The sequence below is a fragment of the Tetranychus urticae genome, chromosome 1, assembly GCF_039701765.1.
Source record: "Tetranychus urticae isolate SD_2017Ah chromosome 1, NJAU_TeUrti_SD_1.0, whole genome shotgun sequence".
Classification (NCBI taxonomy): domain Eukaryota; kingdom Metazoa; phylum Arthropoda; class Arachnida; order Trombidiformes; family Tetranychidae; genus Tetranychus; species Tetranychus urticae.
Window position 1 is genome coordinate 23,094,424 of NC_142958.1, and position 22,531 is coordinate 23,116,954.

A 22,531-nucleotide genomic window follows, 5' to 3' on the forward strand; every position below is an offset into this window, starting at 1 on the left:
ACCAATCCTTAAGTAGCCTTGTCGCAAAAACTTAGTAACCGGATGGTTCCCACTAGCCACTGCGCCTGTTGATTCTTCTTCGTCAATGCTGGTGGCATCGCAATCCTCACCATCAGCATCACCATCCGTTCGTGTCAGGTTGATTTGGCTCTAGATGAGCTGGTCTTACCATTCACGCAGCAAAAAAACTGAAAGATTCACGAAAAGAAGAAAAAGCAACTAGATAAACTACCAGCGATGAAATCAAAAGCAAAAAATGAAATGAATTACCATGATTAGAATTGTTTCAAGATGTGATTACGCGTTGTAACTCAACCAATCACATGCTGAAACGCTATTTATCATTACATATTGAAATTTTCTTATGTATCACTAATCAACGCAAAACGTGCTCTTGATTTGAATGTTTCGATAAGCTGCCTTGTAGAAGTTGTGATTGCTCTGAAGCCATTTGAAGAGATAACAGATATTTCGGGTGAAAAATATGTGACTTTTCACGTATTATACCACTTATTGCAAGCATTGAAGTGCTCTTGTGTAAGATACACCCTCAAAATTGACTCTCTATTGTAACCTTCGATAAATTTTTATTTTCAATATCGTACACCACTAAGGCCAACCTGAGATTGTTTCATCATATAACTTCGAGTCAAATCTATTTTTCTCAGATCTATGTAGTTTCTCGATGTTGACTATTAATGTTAGCTGTCGTTATTAAATGTGGTGTTAAACAAAATAACAGTTTGATAAAATTGCATTTAACTGCGCATAGTGATGTAGTCATTTACAGTTCTGCTAGATGGAGCTGTCTTGATTTTCTCTGACCATTTTTTTGTGAAAAAAATCGAGACTTTACTGAATTTTGACAAGAATATCAGCGCCATCTGACGATTGAATTGGAAACTGCAATGAAATTATTAAAATCTAATTTTCTACTATAGCTAATCATGATATTCGTCACATAAGTAAATAATAATTATCAGCGAAAATATCAAAAATTGCAAAACACAAAATTGAACTTCTGAGTTGCCACCTGATTTGGTTTTTTGTCAAAATGGATGGGGATTGACTGTAGTCGAATAGGAATTATAGACAACCTTCCTCCATACATGAAAATTTAAAACGGCTGAAGTGACTGTCAAAAGGTAATCAAACCTTCTTTGACTCGAGACAAATTTCATTGAACCTGAAAAGATCGAGACTATGAATGACTTAATAGCTGACCCAATCACATAAACCTAACGTATTTTATCAACAGGAACCCATAAAAGTTTAAAGTTAATGGTCTGAATTGTAAATATCATCGAATCAAAACGCAATGTTGTACCGACCCACAAAAATGACCTGTGCGGAAAAACTTTGATAAAAATTGTTCAGATGATATTTCACGTTTAAGCAATAGCAGTTATCAAACATTTTATACATCACTCAAAAGCTAAAAATTAGTATTTTCTGGTAGGATAATTTAACGTCCAACCTCAGAGACAAAATTTTTCTTTGGCGTTTTTATAAGTTTCCTTCATGCTTAGAATTTTTTTTCAAAGGTTTACTACACTAATCTGCCTGTATTAATTGATTTCAACGTGTTCAGGTCCTCATTACCAGTACATGCTTTGACCTCAGGTGATTGAATTTTTCAATAGAAAGAAGTTCATGAACGCAATAAGAATTACACGACTTAAAAACTAACGCATCGAAAAGTTCATTCAACACTGAAGCATTTGAGCTGACTGAAGCGAAAGTAATTAATGCGAAAATCTAATAATCAATTCAAGGTATTTTCTTGTAATTTGTACAGAGATATGTTCATTATAATCATTTCCTGAAAATTTCAAGTCGGTACGATTCCCCAGAAAAAAGCTTAACTCACTTGTATCGAAGTTTTTACTAAAGGTTACGAGAAATTACTCGAGTTGATTAAATTTTTAAACTTGTATGATTGTCAAAGTTTAATTGATTTATACCAAAGCACAGGAGCAAAGTTTCAACCCACAATCAGTGACCAATGTCAATAAAAGAATGACTTTTGTCAATAAATGGATGGAAACAAAGCGATCTTTTTTGTACAATAATTTTTCAATGTTCATCATTAGGTTCTTTTTACAGGTAAGCAAAGTGGATTTAATTCATTATCTAACCAAGTTCAATATTTTTCTAAAAAATTTGCCAATTAAAATGGGAAAGAAGAGGAGAAAAAGAAGTTCAATTTGAGGTTTAAAAGGTAAGTAAAACATGAAGTCCACTTGAAATTGTTCCTCAATTCCTTGTCTTCCTATTTGGTGCCAATTTAACCAGTTGCTAGAGTTAAACATTTTAATGTTTTTTTACCAATGATGAAAACATTTATTGAATTAGCATCGATCCACCAAGTTAATCAATTGTTTGCCATCACAACTCGCATATTGCTCTTATTGTCATTCCACCACTTGAAGGCACTTTTTTGCTTGTTTCAACATTTCAATTTTATCCATTGTTTCTGTGACTGCCTGAGAAAATTTCATTATACAATCTTGTCTCTTTCCAAGTTGATATATTCACCTGCATGTCACCAAGGAGTTTGCCTTTCATTTCATATTTTGATATGTTTAGAGTTGACTGTGGATAATGAAGACAAAAAAGTAGAATACAAAACAAAATTATTGTTACGATGTTGAGCTTAAATGGGCAGTTTATTCAGTTTAAGGGTTTGTTTCAGTAACAAGAAGAAAAGGTAGGCTGAAAGAAACATTTGCTTACCCTGGTAATGCATATTTTTCCTCATGGTGGGACAATCTTCTCCCTGTAAATATAAATCAAATTCATGAGTAAACTTTTCCTCAACAGAATGGCAATCTTCAAAAGTGAAGTCAAATGAGGAGAAAAATGAAATTCAAAAAGGATCTCAAAAATTGAGTTCAAAAAAGTCAAAGAAATGCTCCGTTTTTGATGTCGAATCGATGAGACGAAAAAATCAATTTATTTGTTTCATCGACAGAATAGAGTCGAGTAGACCTATTATTAATCTTCTAAGCATTCATTCGATTCGCGAAATCGGCTCCGGGAGCATAAAAAGCTCATTCCTGAACATTTAATGACAACTGATGAATTCAAAGAACTGATGAGTCTGTCCACAGCTATGGACTATCATGAAAATTGATAGATTTTTAGAAGACTAAAGGAGATTTAAGTTCAAGAGAAAATTCGAAAAACTTTGTTGAACTTTTGTATTGCACCTGGGAAATGCACGAATTGAAAGCAGAGCAGAATTTAAGAGTCAAATGTAACTTACTGGACGTCGTCTGAAGTCAATGTTGGTTCGCACAAAACGAGCATTCAAAGGTTGAAGAGGACGAAAATTGTTGCCCAATGGAGCCTTCGGCAGGTCGGATTCACCTTGCATCAATTTGCGCAACAAGAAAAGCTATCATGAAAAAGAGAAGATGAATAAATAATAAAAAAAGTTGATGATTGAAAGCAAATTAAATGGTGTCCAATAATAGAGAAAAAAGTGAAAAAAAGTTCGAATTTTTGGTTTCTCTTGAAATATTTTTTATTGTAAATGGTTAGATAAATGATTCTGTGGTTGATTCAGATTGTTATCGGTGTTGTGGGAATTAAAATAAATAGTGAAAGCAAATTTTCCAATTGAGATTTCATTTTGTGTTCAACTTTTGATGAAATTCAATTTGATGAATCAAAATCCATTACTTTTTGAGCTGCAATATTTTTTTACCTCACTTTTTTTTAACTCCCAATACCTCAAAACTAATAATGATAATGCTACATTATCTGACTTTTCCCAGTTCAATTCAGGACAATGCATATTCCATGACAATTGAACAATCGTATAAGAATATATTTATTATTATATATTTTACTTTTTTTACACTCCGTTGAATCAACTCAACTAGTCTGTCTTTTGACATTTTTTGTTTCTTTACTTCTTCCCTCACTTTACTGAGGAAGAAAAAAACTTTCAAAATTTTTCAATTTTCCTCCCATTTTCATGGTACTTGATGAGAGTTTAAATCTTTTCCTCAAATCATCTGGAATAACATGAAACAAAATTGAAACAGTTGAACATATTCACCGATATTGAAATGTTGAAAGCAAACAATTGTCAATTAAAGTCTTTTGTACATTGAACATTGACACTCACAAGAGACTCAACTATTGACTTAAAGTGATCCTAGCGATGAGCTTGTCTTGGGTTGACTTGAACTAGTCGAGTTGGGTTGGTCACGAGACTGATGGATGAAGTTGAGGTTGAACCTTGTGCTTACCTGATGAGCTGTTATGGTTGCCGGTTTGTTTGCTATGACCCAAGTCACTGTTTCATGGCAGCCTGGAACGGTCAGCGATCCTTCATATGTCATGTAATGAACTCGTTCAGGTAAAAGATCACCTACTGACAATCCTTTGACGGTGGTATTTTGACCTGTTGCAAGTGGAGAAAAAATTTCTCATTAACTGTGCAATAACTGCATCATCTTACAGATTAAATGTTTACATTGTTGAACTTGTAATGTCTAAATGTTGGAATGATTGAATTATCATTTACGTGAGTTGAATAAAAGGTTGGATGGGTGAAAAAAAGTGAAATTGATGAGCAAAAACATCATCATGAAAATGATTGTCAGTTGAAAAGTTTATTTACTTTACCATTTTTTTTGTCAAATGAAAACAAACCAACAAAAACCTGGACTGATGAACGTGCATTTTTGTGAGTTTCACGGCAAGAAGAAAAAAAACAACAAAATCTTTCAAGATAACATTTCAACTCACGTTATGAATAATTTTGAATCATTATCAAGCGTTTTATTTTGTCAACATTACAAATGAAAAGATTAAATTTGCATCATTTTTTGCGGTAAAATGGGCAACCTTTATTTCACTTCTTTTCACCTTTCGGGTGAAGAAAGATGATGTAAAGGATAAAGTGATTGGTTAACATGATGATAAGCATGAGTAAATCAAAAGTTTATCACTCACTTCAAGAATATTCATCATGTGACACTACATAATTACCATCATGTTGAATATTTAAACATTTAAATGTTGCGTCTGAAAAGTGATGCATCTAAAAGTTTGAATAAAATCTTTTTCATACAGGATTTTTGACTCGATTTCACTTTTCATTGTCATGAACAAAAATTTAGAAAAATTCGAATTCATTTTCTGCAAAAATTCACACAGAATGCAATCAATAAACTCGAATCAATTCACAAGTTAATCAACAAAGAATTTGAAAAAGTTTGGAAAATTCATGGAAAAAAGTTGCAACTTTATCGAAGTGCTTGAGAATATCAGAAATTGAATAAACTGAAACATTGAATTGGTTGAAACATACCTCGAAATCTGATTCCTTGAACAAGACTTATCAGATGATTAAGTTCCATATTGGAACTGTTTCCAACCTGAAAAGTGTAACAGTGAAAATTTTACATTTTAATGAATCAGATTTTATCATGTTGTTGTTTCATTGAATATGCACATAATTTAATTGAATCTGATGATGACACTTTTTAGTTTTTCCTGTCCTGATTGCTGATAAAGATAGTTGAGAGAAAATGTTTTTTTCCATTTTCTTTCTCAGTTGTACTTCTCTTGTCATCAACATCATCCTGATGATGAACATTTCAGGCCAACAAAAACAACAACCAATGATAATAACATTGATAATAGGAAACAAGTGAGAAACAAAAAACTCATGTAATGATAATACTAACCTGAATTAGCAGTGCAATGGCTACAAGTCCATTGGCTTTATTTGATGCATCACTGATATTTTGATATAAGTCCGAATTATATCCAATTATTTGTAACTTTATTCCAACAGGAAGACGAACATGAAGAGATAGACAAAAAAATAGCAACAAAGAGATGAAAAATATGAGTAAAGGAAGACAGGATGATAATGAAGATTATGAAAGGATTGATATAATAACATGTTATCCTAACCTCGCCCTAATCATGTTTCACTTTTATCTCATGTGTGGAAGCTTTTTTGTTACTTCATTGATAAATGCTCAAAGGTTGACAAAGTGAACAATTGTTTTCACACTTGCATCATGTTAATATCATGTTAATTTGATGAGATGAAAAGGCGAATGTTTCAAAAGTGAAATTCATGAGAATACAGTTGAAACATGAAACACACACAAAATGCGTTCATCTGTTGATTCATGTTTCAATTGTTCAACACATTTCAATAGTTTCCACTGTGAATTTTCCACATGAAAATTGGCTCACAGATTATTTAGAAATGTTAATTTATTCATCAAAATTGGACAAACATTTTCAAGCCAATCTCAATCATTAAACTCTCGTGACTTTGAATATTTTTCCAGAATTTATCTGATAATCTGAAGATGCTGAAGTTGGTTCGAGCAGAAATAAGTTCATCAAAATGGATTTGAAATGGTCGCACGAAATGGCAATTTGGATTCCCTGTAACCAATAATTTTCACTCCCAATCATGGTTGTTGAGCTCATCAATTGTCCTCATAAACTGATAACTCTTCAACATGATTCAATACAGAGAATATGATAAATTTTCGGATTTCAGGGAATCGCAATTTTACAATTCGGCATTCAGTCCCTTCTCCTGGGAGTTTAAATTCAATTATTTGTCTATTCTTTAAACGCTGTTATTAGTCAATATTGAACATTTTCGTTCTCAGCTGAGAATCACTCTCATTGTTTTGATTAAAATATCAACCTTTTTTTCATTCGTTTTTTCAGATGATTAAGCAATTAAAAGCTTATTCAGTTTCATGGTTCATCAAACCAATTAGTTTATGCTAATGGAGCAACAAATGAAAAGGATAAGTTGAGAGAGTGAAATAAGGTGAAATTTTTGTCATCAAATGACACCTTTCAGTTTCCATTGTATTTATTGAACTTGGGGATGATTGGGAATGTTATTCATGCTAACATGTGAAGTCTAGTTACTAAGTTATGAAAAGTTTTCATATTTATTCATTTATTAGTCTCATGAATATTCATTTTCGCAAATCATTTCTGCTGATTCTAATGTTGTTGTAATGCTTATCAATTGTTATCGTACAATTGTTCAAATGGTGTTTTGGTTTGCTTTTTGTTGCAATTTTGTTTTTCCCTGATTGCAACAAATGAATCAACTGATAATTCAACTAATGTTTCTCTTCATGATACCATCATTTAGGTATAATGATTCAATTGAGCTAGAAAATTGACCGGAAATAAGAATGTTATTTCCATTGATATTAAGGTAATGTTTTGTATTGCATGACAACTTGAATAATCGCTCAGCTAATGTGATTGGAGGAGAAAAGAAACAGAGAAATTCTTATATATCCAGCAACTTTTCATGTTTGTCCAAAAATATTACTCAAAATGATGGTCAAAATAATTTTTTTTTCGAATTTCGATGTTGATGGAGATTTTTATGATCTAATATTAGTTGACTTTGAAGGAATAAAAATTTTCTGTTAAGTGTTGAAGTGAATTTCAACTTACCTCGGCGGGAAAGGTTAGGCCTCCAATGGAATGTTCAGATCCATGATTATCAGTTCGTCCAAAGTGTAAGTAAATGGCGCTAAATGTGTATGAATATGACAATGGACCTCCAGTTATATTGACGGATAATTGAATACGATTTGGCGGTGCTTCAATGTGGACTGATGACTCTTCGACTAGATTATCCTCTACTCTAACCTCACTTTGTTCCTGCACCCTGAAGATTATCCCATGGCCATTGTTTTCAAGAATACCACTGACCTGAGAAAAAACATTCAAAATGGACAGAATTAGCTCATGGCATAGAAAACCTTTGTAACTTCATTTTAATTTTTCTAAACAAGTCTTTTGGTTCTGAAGCGAACCAAAAAGCTAAGAGTTAGGAATGAACCTTCATTTGAAATGTTGAAAATACATTTAAAGTGATAAAAACTTCAAATTCGAAAATTTGATAAAAAGTTTTTCTTTCAAACCAGAAAACTTTTGAATCTATCATTTCACCATTTTCACCATTCGAGCTTGACAAGAAAGTATTGAACAGAAAAAAGTTTTAAACAATTCGACTCAATTTCCTCTGTTTTGCATGTTCTGTTGAGCAAGAAAACTTTTAATTTCAAGTGAGCTTGATGATAAATGTTTGGAGGAAATTGAATTTTCTAAATCTTGACCAATCTTGGTTCATTTGTCTGGTCATGAAATATTTTTTCACTGTTCTGTAGTAGATAATGAAGGAATAGTTGAGTGACTGAAATTGAGAATGAAGTTTAATTGAAGAGGACAAAAAGTTAATTGAAGTGAACATTATGAGAATTGGAAAGACTCTGTTGAGCGCTTTTTCACTCTTTATTTGGTAAGTTAATCGCTTTTGATGGGTTAACTAGATAGATACATATTATATAATGGTTGCTCCATTTCAATTGAATGTTGAACCAGAAAAGGTTTACTTTTTGTTTAGAGCCGAGAAAACTAATTGATTAAGAATGAATCTTGAAGGGGATGAAGAAGATAAAGGATGAAGAAAGGAGAAGAAGAAGAAAAAATTGAACAAGACAGAATCAAAGATGAGAAAGGGTCACATCAGATGAAGACAATTGATCCGTTTGCAAACATTTAACAAATTAATCACTTGGAATGAGTCTTTGGTTTATCATTAACTGTACTGGGAATTGTGTTTTACCAGTCAAAAGTAAATGTTATCTTAAAGATTAAGAGTTAATATAATGATATAATAATAACATTATACTTTGAGTTTGCAAGGAATCACGAGCTGAAATGTTGAACAAAATATTGAACAAAGTAAATCAAAGTGAATCAATTGAAAAGGGTAAAACACAAAGGATTTGTCTAATTGTTGAAATTGTTAATCATTTGAGAAGAAAATTGAAACAAACGAAATTGACAAAAACTTTAGTCGAGTTAATGATAAAGTTTCAGATTGAATTCCCTGCAAATAAATATATTTAAACATCTTTTGTTGAAAACAAAGCAAAAGGTTTTCCTCATGATTAAAGGTCAACTGTCCAAAAAGACTGAATCATTAATGATGTTCATTGTGAATTGTAACTTGAAAATGATTAAGATGTTTAATGGAATTACATGAACAAATGAAAAGACTGAAAATTAATCCTTTCCTTGTTTCTTTTCATGATAATGTACGATTAAAAGATTACAATTTTCAACATTTTCATTGCTGAAAAGCTCCATCTTCAACTTTGTAGTTGAAAGGTTGAGCGTTGCAATTGATTGCGAATTTTGTTTCTTGAAAAAATTTAGATTTTTTCGGCTTTTAAAGCAAATGATTAATAGTCGACTTTTTGTCTACCTTTAAATCAGGATTTACTAGATTTCAGTTATTAAATGAGATTAACTCTTGGAATGCTTGGCTCGAAATTAAATGCCTTTTTGAGTAATTTTACAACATTTGACTTTGTTATTTCAAGATTTATTCAACTATTATTAGCTCGAGAGTTTTTGTACTTTTATCATTTTTGCCTGATAAAAGAGCTTATTTTCAGCTATTAAGTTTGTCATCATGAATGTTGCACTGAAAGTGGCTATTGGATAATAATGAAATTAAATGAAAGTTACCTTGTTTGGATCAATTTGAAGAGGCCTTAAAGATGGGTCATAAAGAAGTTGAGGTGGTTTAATGTCAATTGGTGACTGTCTTTTACCTTTGCTGCATAAATGCCATTCTGGATTGAGAAGACCCCAAAAATCAGGTCCTGTAAGACGAAATATTTCGATTAAAAATGTTATATTGAAAGCTGGATTTCAATTGAAAATATATGTATTTATCAGATCATGGCAAATATTGAGCCTTTAACTACAGCTCAATTTACGTTTATTTGCATGCAGAACTCTAGATTTTCTAGATATTGTGTTAGGGTGAGGGTCTGTGACAAGACCACAATCAATGAATCACTGAATGTGTACCGAGATCGATGACAGAAATCTAAGATTTCTAAGTGGGGTTTAAAGGCACACAAAGCCTAACAACAAATATTAATGAATCTCACACAGAATGAACTTAATTTATAAAGAGAGAGCACTTTATTAGTTTGTAGTTTTAACTTGAGTATTAAATATTAAAGATTAAACATTAAATGTAATTATTAAAGGTTGAGAACTTAAAGGTCAGTAAGTAAATGAATTAAGGTCAGGAATAAGAAGTCTCAAAGATTTCTTTTAAGGAAGTAACAGTATGGCTGACTGTACAACAATGATAGACTAAGGTTTGACTGACAAAGACTGACAAAGAATGTGGAAAAGGAAACAGTTTATATACAAATGTTTGAGTTAGATAAAATATCTGGTTAGTAAAGTTTGACCAATGAGATTGAATGAATGACAATACGGGTAAAGATTGATGATTAAGAAATTATTAAGGGGAAAAGAATGAGATTACGTGTCAACCCCTTACAATTGGAAAATGTATCGCTTCGAAGAATCGTTATCAATGATGCAATATTTGAGTCAACGCAAGTCTGCACAAATAACAAAAAGCATCATTTTTTCTCAATTCTGTAATTATTTTAATGATTGGACGTTTGATAGTAAATCAAAATAGTACTGTTTCACGTGAAACAATTTCTGATGTTTTCTAGTTCCCAAGAGAAGTTTGTATGGCAAGTTTGGATGCCTTATATGTGGAATAAGGGCCGATTAGCGGACCAGGCATACCATTGAAAACGATGAATGTAAATTCGGAAACGTAAATTTAACGTAGGCAGGATGGTGGAAGGCCATTGAATCTTGACAAAGATCGAGAGAAATGGCACCAAAGATTATCGCCTCGAAATCTGACCGAATAATTGCCGTACCTAAGAGGAACTTCTGCCGCTAATCCGAAAGCACGTAGTTCAGGGAACTGAGATACATACTGATCTATGCAGAGGTTATTATAATCTATCTACTTATGGCTAAACTCACCTAAACATATCGAGAATTCTGTCGATTCAATCAACGGAGCCTACACTCAAAATATCGAGCCGAGTTGGAGGTCACTAAACAAGCGTTTAGTTTGTGGAGAAGTGAGAAAACTATGTCTGATTTGCATATGTGCGATTTTTTATGGCGCCGACAAACAAAATTAGTGGGATCAGATCCCTTCAACACATCAGTGTCTCACATGAAGACCGTTTATAACGGTTTACCACAAAAGCCAGCCGATGAAAATAGGTTAAACATTTGAAATAAAATACTAAAACGCATGAAATGAAAAAATTAAAAGTATTCAGAAAATTTTGTTATGTAACATCGAAAATCAAATTTGATTAAAAGAGCATTCTAAAACTAAAATTTGATTGCGATTTCTCAACTTTTTTATACTCATGCAAAAATAAAACACATCTGAACACATAATAAAGGGCTATTCAGCTACTTAGTAAGATTTTGAATGCCAATAACTTTTAACCAGACATGGTATTGACCGAGGCACTGAGAGCAGTGTAGTTTCATTGTTTTAACGTATTTGTTTACTCGTAATGTTGTAGCAATCAACAAGGTAAGTTCGTTAAGGTTAGCTTCTATGGGTCCTGAACTTGTAAAATGTTAAAAATGTCGATTTTACAATTTTTTCTTATAGAGATAAGCCATAATTCTTTTGTGATTTTAACTAAAGACTTTTGGTTCAGAACCATTTAGACAAAAATACGAATTGATTCCTATTATGAAATCCATTTCAATCTTTTCGCGGATTTTCACGTCCAGAACAACGCAAACACTCCCATTTCACTATCAAAAAAGCGGAAAAAGTTAAGGTCATCGTATTCTTCTGGCAACTTATTTACCATGGCTTGACAATAAGCTTTATGTTTAACTAATTTGGCTGTAAAATAAGCTAACACTAGCAACAATAACAACCATATAAAGTTTGACTCCAAAAAAAGAAAAAAGAAAGATATAAATGGTTGATTGCAATGGAAAAATGATTGTCAAATAAAACTGATAAAACTAATGATAATGTTAACACCATGACAATGGGATAGACTTGCAAGGAAATCATTTAATTTTTCCGATCATTCTCTTCATGCCATCATATTTATACGTATTCCTGCGGTCAACTTGGTAAACCTTCAATGATGAAAAGATGGCAAAGTGAAAGAGCAACAAAAAGAAGATGAAATAAAAATTGCAATAACAGTGTCGATAATAATGATGATGATAATATTGAGAAGTGATAAAAATGATGAACATTTGAAAGATAAAACTTTTGTGAATCAAATTGATGAGGTCAAAAAGTATCACAACTCCAATTGAATCACAATAATTTGCCATATTTTTTCACTTCCCTGACCAGATTGAGAAACTCAATCATTTTTTTATTTCCATTGAGAGTGTAATTTTGTGCCTCAACTTGCCTTTCAAATTAAACAACTCAAATTGCGATTGGTTGATAGATTGAACTTTCGAGGTTGAAATTGAACCCTTGCTTTTCATACGCTCATTTTAACATTGAAATAAAAGTTGCAAGTATATGATAAGAACAATCTGAGTTACATTTTTCTCTCTCTTTTATCATCATTTTATATTTGTCACATTTTCGCAATTCACATGATTCTAAACAATTTTTTAAATCTCTTTTATTCCCTATAATTTTGAAGCATGAAATTTCATTTCATGATGCTTTACTCCGACCAAAATTGTTTGTACAAGGGTAACAACAAAAAAGTGAATTATTCTTTTCTTTTAAATTTTCAATGAATCGAAACACTTTTATTCATTTCAAAAGTCCAAGTTGACTTTACTTTTTTTTCATTCAGGAATTTCATCTTTTCTTCATCATTCAGGAAAGATATAAATTTACTGGATTGAGTTTGAAAAAGTGAGACAAATATTTATGTTTTTACTTCTTTCTCCTGAAAAGTGCTACAAAAAAAGGGAATGAAATGAGCGAGGAAAAGTTTTTACAAAAAGCAACTTTCAAAATTGTCTTTCATTGAATTGTTAACAAGCAAATTGAACTTCAAGTTTTTTCTTTACTTCTTTATTCAGTAAAGAAGGTGAATATTGAAACTTGAAATGATGAAAAGTGAATCAATTGTAAGTTGATTTAGCTGTTGATACAAAAATATCACTTTTTGAGGTAAAATTTTCTTTTCGCATTCACTTTTTTTTCTTTGTTTTTTTCCGAGTCTTTTCAGTCTAACTTGAATGATTTTCAATAAATGTTTGAAATAATACCAATGATGGTGACGGTTAAACATGATACAAAAATATTTACACATTCAGGGATAAAAGAAAAGTGTCTGTAAACTCATTTTTAAAATGGATCCATAATGATGATTAAAAAAGCATCAACATGGACAGTGGACAACAATATGGATAAGTGGATAAATGAAAAGTCTATTGATTATCAAGAGAAAAAATAAGATCGGAAAATGATAAGTTTCATCAGTGAAGTAAATTTGAGATTCAAAAGATGAAATTCATGATATCCAAGATTGACCTTAATGTTGTCAAAGTCATTAATGTCCATTTGGAACTGCAAATATTACAAAGAGCTGAGAGTGAGATTAGGAGTGAAATTGAATTTATGCAGGGAGTGATTCTTGGAGTGAAGCTGGGAGTTGATACTTGGAGTGAGATCAAGAGTGAGAATATCATTATGCCAGATTTGGCTGGGAGTGAGGTTGACAGGGGCTTGATTAATAAGATGAGTATTGGGAGACAAAGTTAATTAAATTTACTTTATCAGGCAAACTTTGATATTGTCCAAAGAAATGTTCAATAAGTGTTTCAATGAAACCTTTTGATGACTTTATAAATCTGAATATTGTAACTGGACAAACTTTTTTCTACTCAATCCGCTTCTTGATCAAATTGATATGTTCAGTTATAATTATCACTGCATCACTGGTTAATTGGCAGGTTCATCATATGATAAAGTTAATTGTAACGTTTGTTTGTTTTTTGCAGACTTTTCTAGTTCTTCATTTACTTCACATTTCATCCTCAGTAATTATGTTGATACTGATTGTTGCAATGATAATTGTTATCCATTGTTTCAATCAAATTTGCATTGATTTTGTTCAGGTGCTCATCTCATGAAAGGATGGAAAAAGTTGATAAAAGAATAGAAATTTTTTCAATTTACCTGAAATTCCATCGTAAGTCCACCAATCATCCCAATTGGATTGTGCACAGTTGATTATCACCAATTGAATAAGAGTTTGCAAAAGTTTACACATTTTACCCTGTTTCATGATGCACTTTTAAACCTAGTATTGGAAACAGAAAGGTGCATAAATGAACAATTTTCAAATCTTTGTTGATCAACTTTTTAGTTTAATTGCAATTATTTTTTTTCAAAACTCAAGTCAAGAAAAAGTTTTATAGCTGAAATTTGGAAACTCGGGAAACTGCGGTAAAAGTTGTTTACAGAATCAAGGTTGACAATGATATAGGATTGGATGGTGAAACTAGATTGAGTTGAATAAAAGTTGAGCAGCTGAATCATGCTCATAAGCGTTACCATCAATATTAGATGATTCATCTCAGAATCATTTTATTTGGCGATAATAAACTTGGGTCAGCTATTGTAAAACGATAAAGTTGATCATTGATGCAAAAGTAAAGGTGAAAGAAAAGGCTAAAATTGAAAACAATAAAATTCAAAATGAATTATTAGCAAACATTAACAGATAGTTTTTCAGGAAAAGATAAATGTTGAATTGAGAGTGAAAAAGATTCAATGCAAACACCTATTCCTAGACTGGACTCAAAGAGACGTTGAAACAAGGCAATAAGCAGTTGGACTTGGCGAGTGTTCAATGAGACATTGTGATATTTGAGTGATTCAATTGATTGGTAAAAGTGAAACTTAATCGAGAGGAAAAATTGTCTGAATAATGATCAAACTTGCAGCCATTTTGAGTCTCTCTTTTTTTCATCACGTTTGAGTCACTTTGTCTTGAAAAATTGATAATTTGATTGAAATGCAAAGTAAAATATTTGTAAACGTCAAAAATAGGGAAAAAATTATTGTATTCATAACATTTCTTTTGGCTTTTTTGGCTCACTTTGTTTTTATATTTTTGTAAAACTTTTGTTTATCAATTTTTGCCTTTTCATACTTTTGTGGATTCAAAATTTGGACTTCAATTTTTGGCATTATTTGGTGTTAACTGAGGTGTAAATTAAGGTAAAGAAAGCTGTTGCGTGAAGAAAGATGAGGATGATAAGAAAAAATGTTGAATGAAAAATTGTAAGAATGCATTTGTTGATGGATAAATATCAACATGAAAATGTACAATGTGAATAAGATGAGGAATGAAGAAAAGTTAGTTTCAACAATTTTTCTTCTTTTGTGCATTATAATATTTTAGACAGTTAGATGCAGTATAATTTCATCGCATTCCAAATGGCTGGTCATCATGTCACAGCAAAACAGAGCATTCTGTTCATATCTGCAATGAAAAAAGTTTCAAATAATATTCAATATCGCAACGAAATTGAGTCCATTTTATCGGGACTTTTATTTGCTTAAACTGATTGCCAAGTTGTACGGACAAAATAGTAGTCATCAAGTCGGAAAGGAAAACGGATAGCATTTTGATTAGGTAAACTCAAACAAGATCTTATCAAAAGTGATCACAGCGATATTGAGATGAACCTCTAAACTTCATTGATCACTCAGTCTTTTATTGCAGCAATATGTATGTTTGGGAAGTTCAATTTTTCCAATTTTTCAATTTCGAAGGAGTTTGTGGACATGAATTCAACTGCGAACCAAATTTATAACAGGCAGCAATGCAGATTTACTCTACAAAACTCGCGTTTGAAAATAACTAGAAGATGTTCATCATGCTAAATAATCATTTAATACCGAGATGTGCCATCCGCTGTTTTGCATAAAATTGAATATTTACATTTATAGCTTTTATGATAATTAAGTACCATTCTTTCAAAAAACACAATTTCGTCGCAACTACGTTGCAACTACTATTATTTCATACAAATGTGAAAAGGGCTAAAATGAACTGGTTGGATAAGCTTTGATCAAAAAAGTGATGGAAAATGAAAAAACTCGAGAAATCAAAAAAATGATTGAAGTTAATAATGATGTTGATAATAGTGATAGTAATAATGATTGTGTGGTCACATTGTGTGCTTGTAATTGACCAACAAATAAGGGGTCGGTAAGAGTTGATAGTAATTCAGAGGGTGGTTATAACAGAGAGTCAGGTAAAGAAGGAAAATAAAAGTAAAGAAAAAAATGAGACATAAAAAGATTCAAGCTATTTACTAGTTAAGGCTAATAAAAAAAGTTGGTTTCATCAAATAAGCTCAAATAATGGATAACAAAAGGGATCAAGCAAAGTGATCAACTTTACAGGGTAAAAATGAGGCAAAAAAACGAAGCATCTAATGGACAAAAGCAAGTTAAAAGCCTAATTGTCGAAGATGGAATCACCTAGATGTTTAATGTGTACATTTATTAAAGGAAAAAAGTTCAACTCTATTCTTACAGAAGTTTCATCATTTCAAGCCTCTTCATGCTTCTTACTCCACATCAACTTGTTTACCTTTTTTCCTTTCATTTCTTTCCTTCTTCTTTCCTCCTTTTATCCTGACCAACATTCAACTTAGCCTCAACTTAATGCTACTGTTGATGGGTCCATGGGGCTATTGAATTATTGCCAACCTATTCATTGCTTTATTCTGATACTTTTTTCATTTCGATACTTTTGTCACATTCTTATGCATTTTGTTATTCCTTATTCATCCTTTCCCCTGACTTTACCATTTGACTTTTCATAATCTTGACAGTTTTCTGGTCAACAGTGTATCCATCATCAATATTCAATATATTGACCACGTTGACCATTGTTTTTCCTTTGTAATCAGAAGGCAAAATTAAACTCGAAATTCTTTTGGAATCCAATTACTGAACTTTTCCTTCTTCTTTATTGAAAACCTTTTTTCCAATTCGAGTTTTTCAAATCTTGAAGTGACTCTCTTTGTGTAGCGATTTGATTAAATGATGAAAAGAGCAGTTTTTATGAAAAAAGATTCAATGATTTCCGTTTTACAATGAATAATTCATTTGCAATTCAAACTAGAACTTGGAATTTAAGAATTTGAAATTCGCTTTTATATGACAACTTTCAACGAGTTTTCAGTCAAAGTTAGCTGAATAGTTGCGTCTAATTATTAAGCTTTTGTTAAGGTTCATTTCTAAGCAGGGAATTGCAGATTTTTCATGTGCCTTTTTCATCATTTTCATCAACAATTAGTGTAAGTTTTTTTTGCGTCTCGATTCATTGTGAACAGAAAAGAGGTTAAAAAATATGAATTATGAGAACTAGAAATTGCTGGTTGAACAGTTAGCAACTTTTACCGGAAATCCTATGGATTTAAAACATTTTCCAGATAATCATGTTATTCCTTTATTTCCCTATTTTACTTTTATTTGAACTTTCTGAGTTTTTCCATTCAACTCAATATCATTTCCTTCGAAACCATTTTTTCTGCCTCACCTTATCCTGTTAACCAATCTGATATTTATTATGAAAGAAAGGAAAAAAAAGGAAATCTCATTTTCTGTGTGTAAACTGTTTGTACCAAGTTTACTCTCAAAATGGATTTGTAAGATTATTCACAGTTTGCATGCATAGTGATAATGATTATGGTGAGCCGGATGATGATGATGTATGTATAAGTAAACGGAGAAAAAATTAAATGTAAAACAAAGAGATATCAAATCTTACAAGTTCAACTTCGATTATGCTCTAAATAAAGGTTTGAAGGACAAATTATAGCACATAAAATACAATCTTGACCAACCATCACGTCAAGTAATAATACCATTGACTGAGTTTTAGATGTCGACCAAAAACTTTCGCCAATAATTCTTCTCGATTAGAAAAATCGAAGATGAAGATAAAAATCACTGTCGAAATTGTTTTTCAAGTATAATTGGTGATTTAAATGCCCGTGAAACAAAGATTGTATGGTTGCATATTTACCTGCCGTCAAACTTATCTGGCCTATCATCAATAATACTTTTGCAACATGAGGGGATATAAAGAATGGTGCAAAAACAACACATCGGTAGAGCATCTCAAGACTATTATTATTAGTACAAAAATATTCTGATTCTTGACGTAGTGTGCGAAGAAAATTTTATAAGCTTCAAAATTATTTGCTTACCACTGCAAGCGGAATAACTTTATGAAAATGGAAATAAAAAAGTTAAATTGTATCTCAATGAATATTAAACATTATTTGTTGGCATTTAATGATTTTCTCTGATGTAAACGGAAAACTTCATGATAAGAAGAAAGAGTAAAGGAGTTGCAATAAATAATGTAATAAGCAAGATTCTAACTGTTAACGGAGAAGTTAATAGAATTTATTTGAAATGAAAAATAAAACTAAAGATGAACAACGCTTAGATTATTAAAACATTTTCCCCTTAAAATAATGGAAAGCAGAATAAATAGTTCAATTCATCATTCTTACAAGTTGGCATTTTTCAAGGTAATTTAAAAAGCTATTAAGTTTCTATGAAACAATTTATCAATTTCTTCTCGTTGAAAGCACAAAATATTGTTTAATCATCAATATTGTCTTTCACTTGAATATTCATGAAGTGCAAAAAGGTTAAGAGTTTCAGTCTTCTTACAATAATCAATTATAAGGTATGTAATCATCAATGGATTTGACGTGAAATTGTATCTGATGGTTCAACAAAGTGCTCTTAGAAAAATGCTAAAATATCGAAATGAATATTGATCGAAAGAACAAAATGGTGAATCAAATTTTTTGCTCTTTTATTATTGAATTAAGTCAGCTTTTGCTGGTCAATTTGTTGCAGTTCGTTTTCTCGAGTTGAGATTGACTTGACCAAAGTGGGCCCTTTTGAGCCTCTATGCTGACCCAGCCAGTGATCAATAAAGGATCAGAATCAATCAAATGTCAGGAGCAATCAATGACCACAAAATGATCGCTCAATGTTTGCCTTAACAATATCATTCTTTTAACAATTAAAGGATGAAAATGAAGGAAAAGTTTATCGTTCTCATGCCAATCATGATTATGGCTAATAAAATGTTCCCCTTTAATCAATCATGAGACAATAGAAAGCGAGGCGAGTTAATTAAAGTACAATATTGATTTCGATTCAATTTTGGTTTCTTGTCTTTTTTTGCTTTTCTTGTCCAGTCAAAGTTTTCATTTTCATATTAATCGAATGGATAAGGTTAATTTATTCAAAAGTAAAATTGAATGATATCGAAGGGAATCTGATTTGAATTTTTCCCGAGCAAAATAATAACTTATTCAACTTATACTTTGACTGGAGTTTGACAGACGTATTGATGGTAAGGCAAGTGAAAAGATAATCTGATGAAAAGGTGAAAGTGAGTAAAGAAAAGAAAAGGTTCATGAAAATGAATTAAACATTATCAGGTATTTGAGCAAAAAATTGCACATTGAATAAAGTTCATATTGGTTAAATGCTGTAGAATGTGAAAGTTAAAATGCTTTTTTCATTGTTCAATGGAAAAGGCATAATAAGTTAAAGTGAAAATAGACTTTAAGTTTACATCTGAATAGAAGTTTGAATAAATCAGTTTTGCTGAAATGTGAACATTTATGCAATTGTGCCTCTTTACACTGTGCTATAAGATAGTTTTCTCAGTGATTTCATGGATCAGAATGATATTTTCTTATGGAATTACATTTGCGCATATTTTTGAAAATTTCACTTGCTCAATGTGTAATCAGCATTGCCATCTATCCATTAAGACACAAACTTGCAACATCATGTTATTCATGAGCAAATCTGTTTTTCGACATGGCTTTGGTTTTGGCATGGCTTGTAAGGCAGAACTTTGCTTATGCTCAGTCTTATTTGCACTGCACATTAGCACACTCGCATCTGCACTAAGTCATGGTCCGTTCGTTAGGAATATGATAGAAGTGTAGGATTGCAGGATTGATTCCAATCACAATCTGTGTGCAAAAGCGTGATACAGCATCATAAAAATACTCCTTGTAATGCGTATTATCGTAACGGTATTACCCCTGTTAAAGAAAAATTGCTACACTGAATTGAGTCGCATGCTAATTGAGATACACATTAAACAAAACACCAGTCATGCGTTTTATTGGTTCAACGCAATAATTTCATTTATCAATGTCTGCTTAAACAATTCATTTAATATATTAAATCTTTCATTTATATGCAAATTTTTAGCTCAGTGATTGCAATGAAATGATAAAAGAATGTTAAGAGTTAGAGTCAAGGTTTGAGGATTTTTTTGGGAAATCGCTAAATCTGAGACTAATATTGAACGCGCATTTCCTGACGATTTGCTGTTAGTCTGTAGCAGTTATGCTACGATAGATTTCATATACTGTTTGTATCAACTACACATATAAACTTTTAAAGCTGATTTGTCAGTGTAATTCAGGGCTATTCAGCCTCATTTGCTTTGCACTTTATCCAATATTTGCAGAGCCAAAACGCTTATATTTGAACGGTATACTTTTGAGCATTGAAGGGCATTTTTTCCGAAGTTTCAATTTTATTCAAGGTCATTTATTTATTTGACCTCTAAACGCCTTCTGGAGGTCATTGTCGAAAAGCACACATTTTTTCCCTTCTGAATGACCTTTAGAAGCCATTTAGAGGTCAAATAAACGGATGACCTTGAATGATCTTCAACCCAACATGTTTGTTTCATAAGCTATTAAATGAAAGGTGAAGTAAATTAGACTGAATAGTTCTGTACCTGTATTAGAGCTTTCAAGTTGCAATGATTCAAATTTGTTGGTCAAACAGTTGCTAACCATTTAAGAGGAAAAATAACATTGACATTTATTATGTGATTCTTACATGCTCACGATTCATAATCTGCATGTTTGATGATGTTAGTAGTTAAGTTAGCTGCGATTGTGATAATGGAGAATAGATTGATTAGAGAAAAAATTGTATAAAAGGCAATAAATACCACGCCATTTTCATTGCATCAACTCATTTCAATTATCATTTATACATCAAAATGGTAAGTAATCTTTTCCTTTTCCTATCTTCAAATTGCTGCATTTTTGTTTCTGGTATTCACTGATTGAACCCGCTAGAGAAAGTAAGTCACAAGCTATTTTTCAGTTTTTTTTGTATTTTCATGTTTTTTAATTTCAATGTATCATTGAAATTTTTTTCTCTTTTCAGATCATCTAATAAATCATCATCGCTTAATTTCGTTCATTTGGATATTTCTCTTCGTTGTCGAACCAACGTATTTTTATCAGTTCTAGATTGCTAATAGGTGTAAAAGCTTAAAAGCCATTTTATGAAAGTAACCCAGATCCTACTTTTGAAGCTATCGAAGGATAGTAAATAAAGCTTGCCAGAAGCTATATTAATTTGTAAATATAAATGGTAAAGTTGGAAGAAACCGAAAAGTCCAATATTGAATTAAACTGATTATAATTCACAATGCGATTTGATGATATTCCCAGAAAAAAGACAAGAAACTGATAGTCTAAATAGATGCTATGCGTTGATTCGTAGGTAAGATCGATGGCGATAAGCAAATATTAAAAATACACGAAAACGTGAAATATTTAAAAAAATTCAACATAGAAAAGATCCAATTGACTGCCATACCTTTTGAATGTTACAATCACATCACAATTACAAATACTATCATGTAAAAGTGCTTGAATAAATGAATTTCATTTAATTTTCAGAAATTAACCTTTCAATGTCAATTAGCGTGTGCTTAAAGAATCGACCTTGAATAACCTTGAATGTTCCACCTCATGGTTTTTCAATCCAAAAAATTTAATAATTTAATTTTATCTCGCAGCTTTTTCGCGTTCTAAGTTTATAAAATTGGCAAGGTCGTAAATACTGACTAGTAAGAATTTGATGTCCTGGAAATAAAGAATACGAGGATAACCTAAGTAACGGTGTTCGATGCATACTCATTGTAGGAGGAACATTAGGTGAAATAGGACGAGGTAGAGAGATAAGATTAGAATAGTAATCGACTGTGAAGCAAATACTAAAAATTTTGGTTAATTAAATGAATCAGTTGGACCAAAAAGTAAATTTTGCGTGATGCCATTGGTTAATGCTCATGGCAATATGGTGAAATTGGTAAAAATAGTCGGAATTTCAAGTCTTACAGCACTGTAGTCACTCGTCTTGGAGTTGAATAGCCTTCATCACAGGGCTAGACACAATAAAAGTGAGGCGGGTTTATCGTTTAAGATTTGATTTTTTGCTTTTTTAGTACTTATAGTTGATTCTGCTCACATTAGCCTTCATCGACATTAACTGCGTATAAACGCCAATAAAAACTAACAGGTTGGAGAGGATGACAGAATAACCAATATAAAGCGATCGAAGAGCACTTTCTTTTTTCTTTATCTTCAACCTATTGAACTGAATTGCCCTAATTGCCATGATTGCTCTAATAACTTTGAATCTTTAATCAGAATTTAAGTTTAAAAAGAAAGTGTCGAGAAGTAATTGTAATGAATTTGTGTATGATGAAAATGAAATTAAATTTAATGATTTGGACAAATTCAA

General features: G+C 31.6%; 1 protein-coding gene across 2 annotated transcripts; it reads right to left on the reverse strand.

Moving 5' to 3' along the window:
- Window positions 1-1,762: 1,762 nt before the first annotated feature.
- Window positions 1,763-14,393, reverse strand: LOC107362235 (carbonic anhydrase-related protein 10-like). Of its 2 annotated transcripts, none has more exons than XM_015929250.3 (10): window positions 14,078-14,393; window positions 9,568-9,704; window positions 7,480-7,740; window positions 5,709-5,804; window positions 5,330-5,396; window positions 4,263-4,417; window positions 3,269-3,400; window positions 2,737-2,779; window positions 2,539-2,595; window positions 1,763-2,486 (listed from the first exon to the last, which is right to left on the reverse strand). In XM_015929250.3, the coding sequence occupies exons 1-9, from the start codon at window positions 14,184-14,186 to the stop codon at window positions 2,570-2,572; spliced, it is 1,026 nt and encodes a 341-aa protein (XP_015784736.1). In that variant the 5' UTR covers window positions 14,187-14,393; the 3' UTR covers window positions 1,763-2,486; window positions 2,539-2,569. The 2 variants fall into 2 exon arrangements, with proteins under 2 accessions (XP_015784736.1, XP_015784737.1); XM_015929251.3 differs by having other exon boundaries at window positions 1,924-2,482; window positions 14,078-14,375.
- Between the last annotated feature and the right edge of the window lie 8,138 nt (window positions 14,394-22,531).

Coding starts and splice junctions, on each gene's coding strand:
- LOC107362235 (XM_015929250.3), bottom strand. CDS start 14,186: ATGAAACAGGGTAAAATGTGTAAACTTTTGCAAACTCTTATTCAATTG. Junction 9,705..14,077: donor GACTTACGATGGAATTTCAG/GTAAATTGAAAA, acceptor TTCGTCTTACAG/GACCTGATTTTTGGGGTCTT. Junction 4,418..5,329: donor TCAAGGAATCAGATTTCGAG/GTATGTTTCAAC, acceptor CACTTGCAACAG/GTCAAAATACCACCGTCAAA.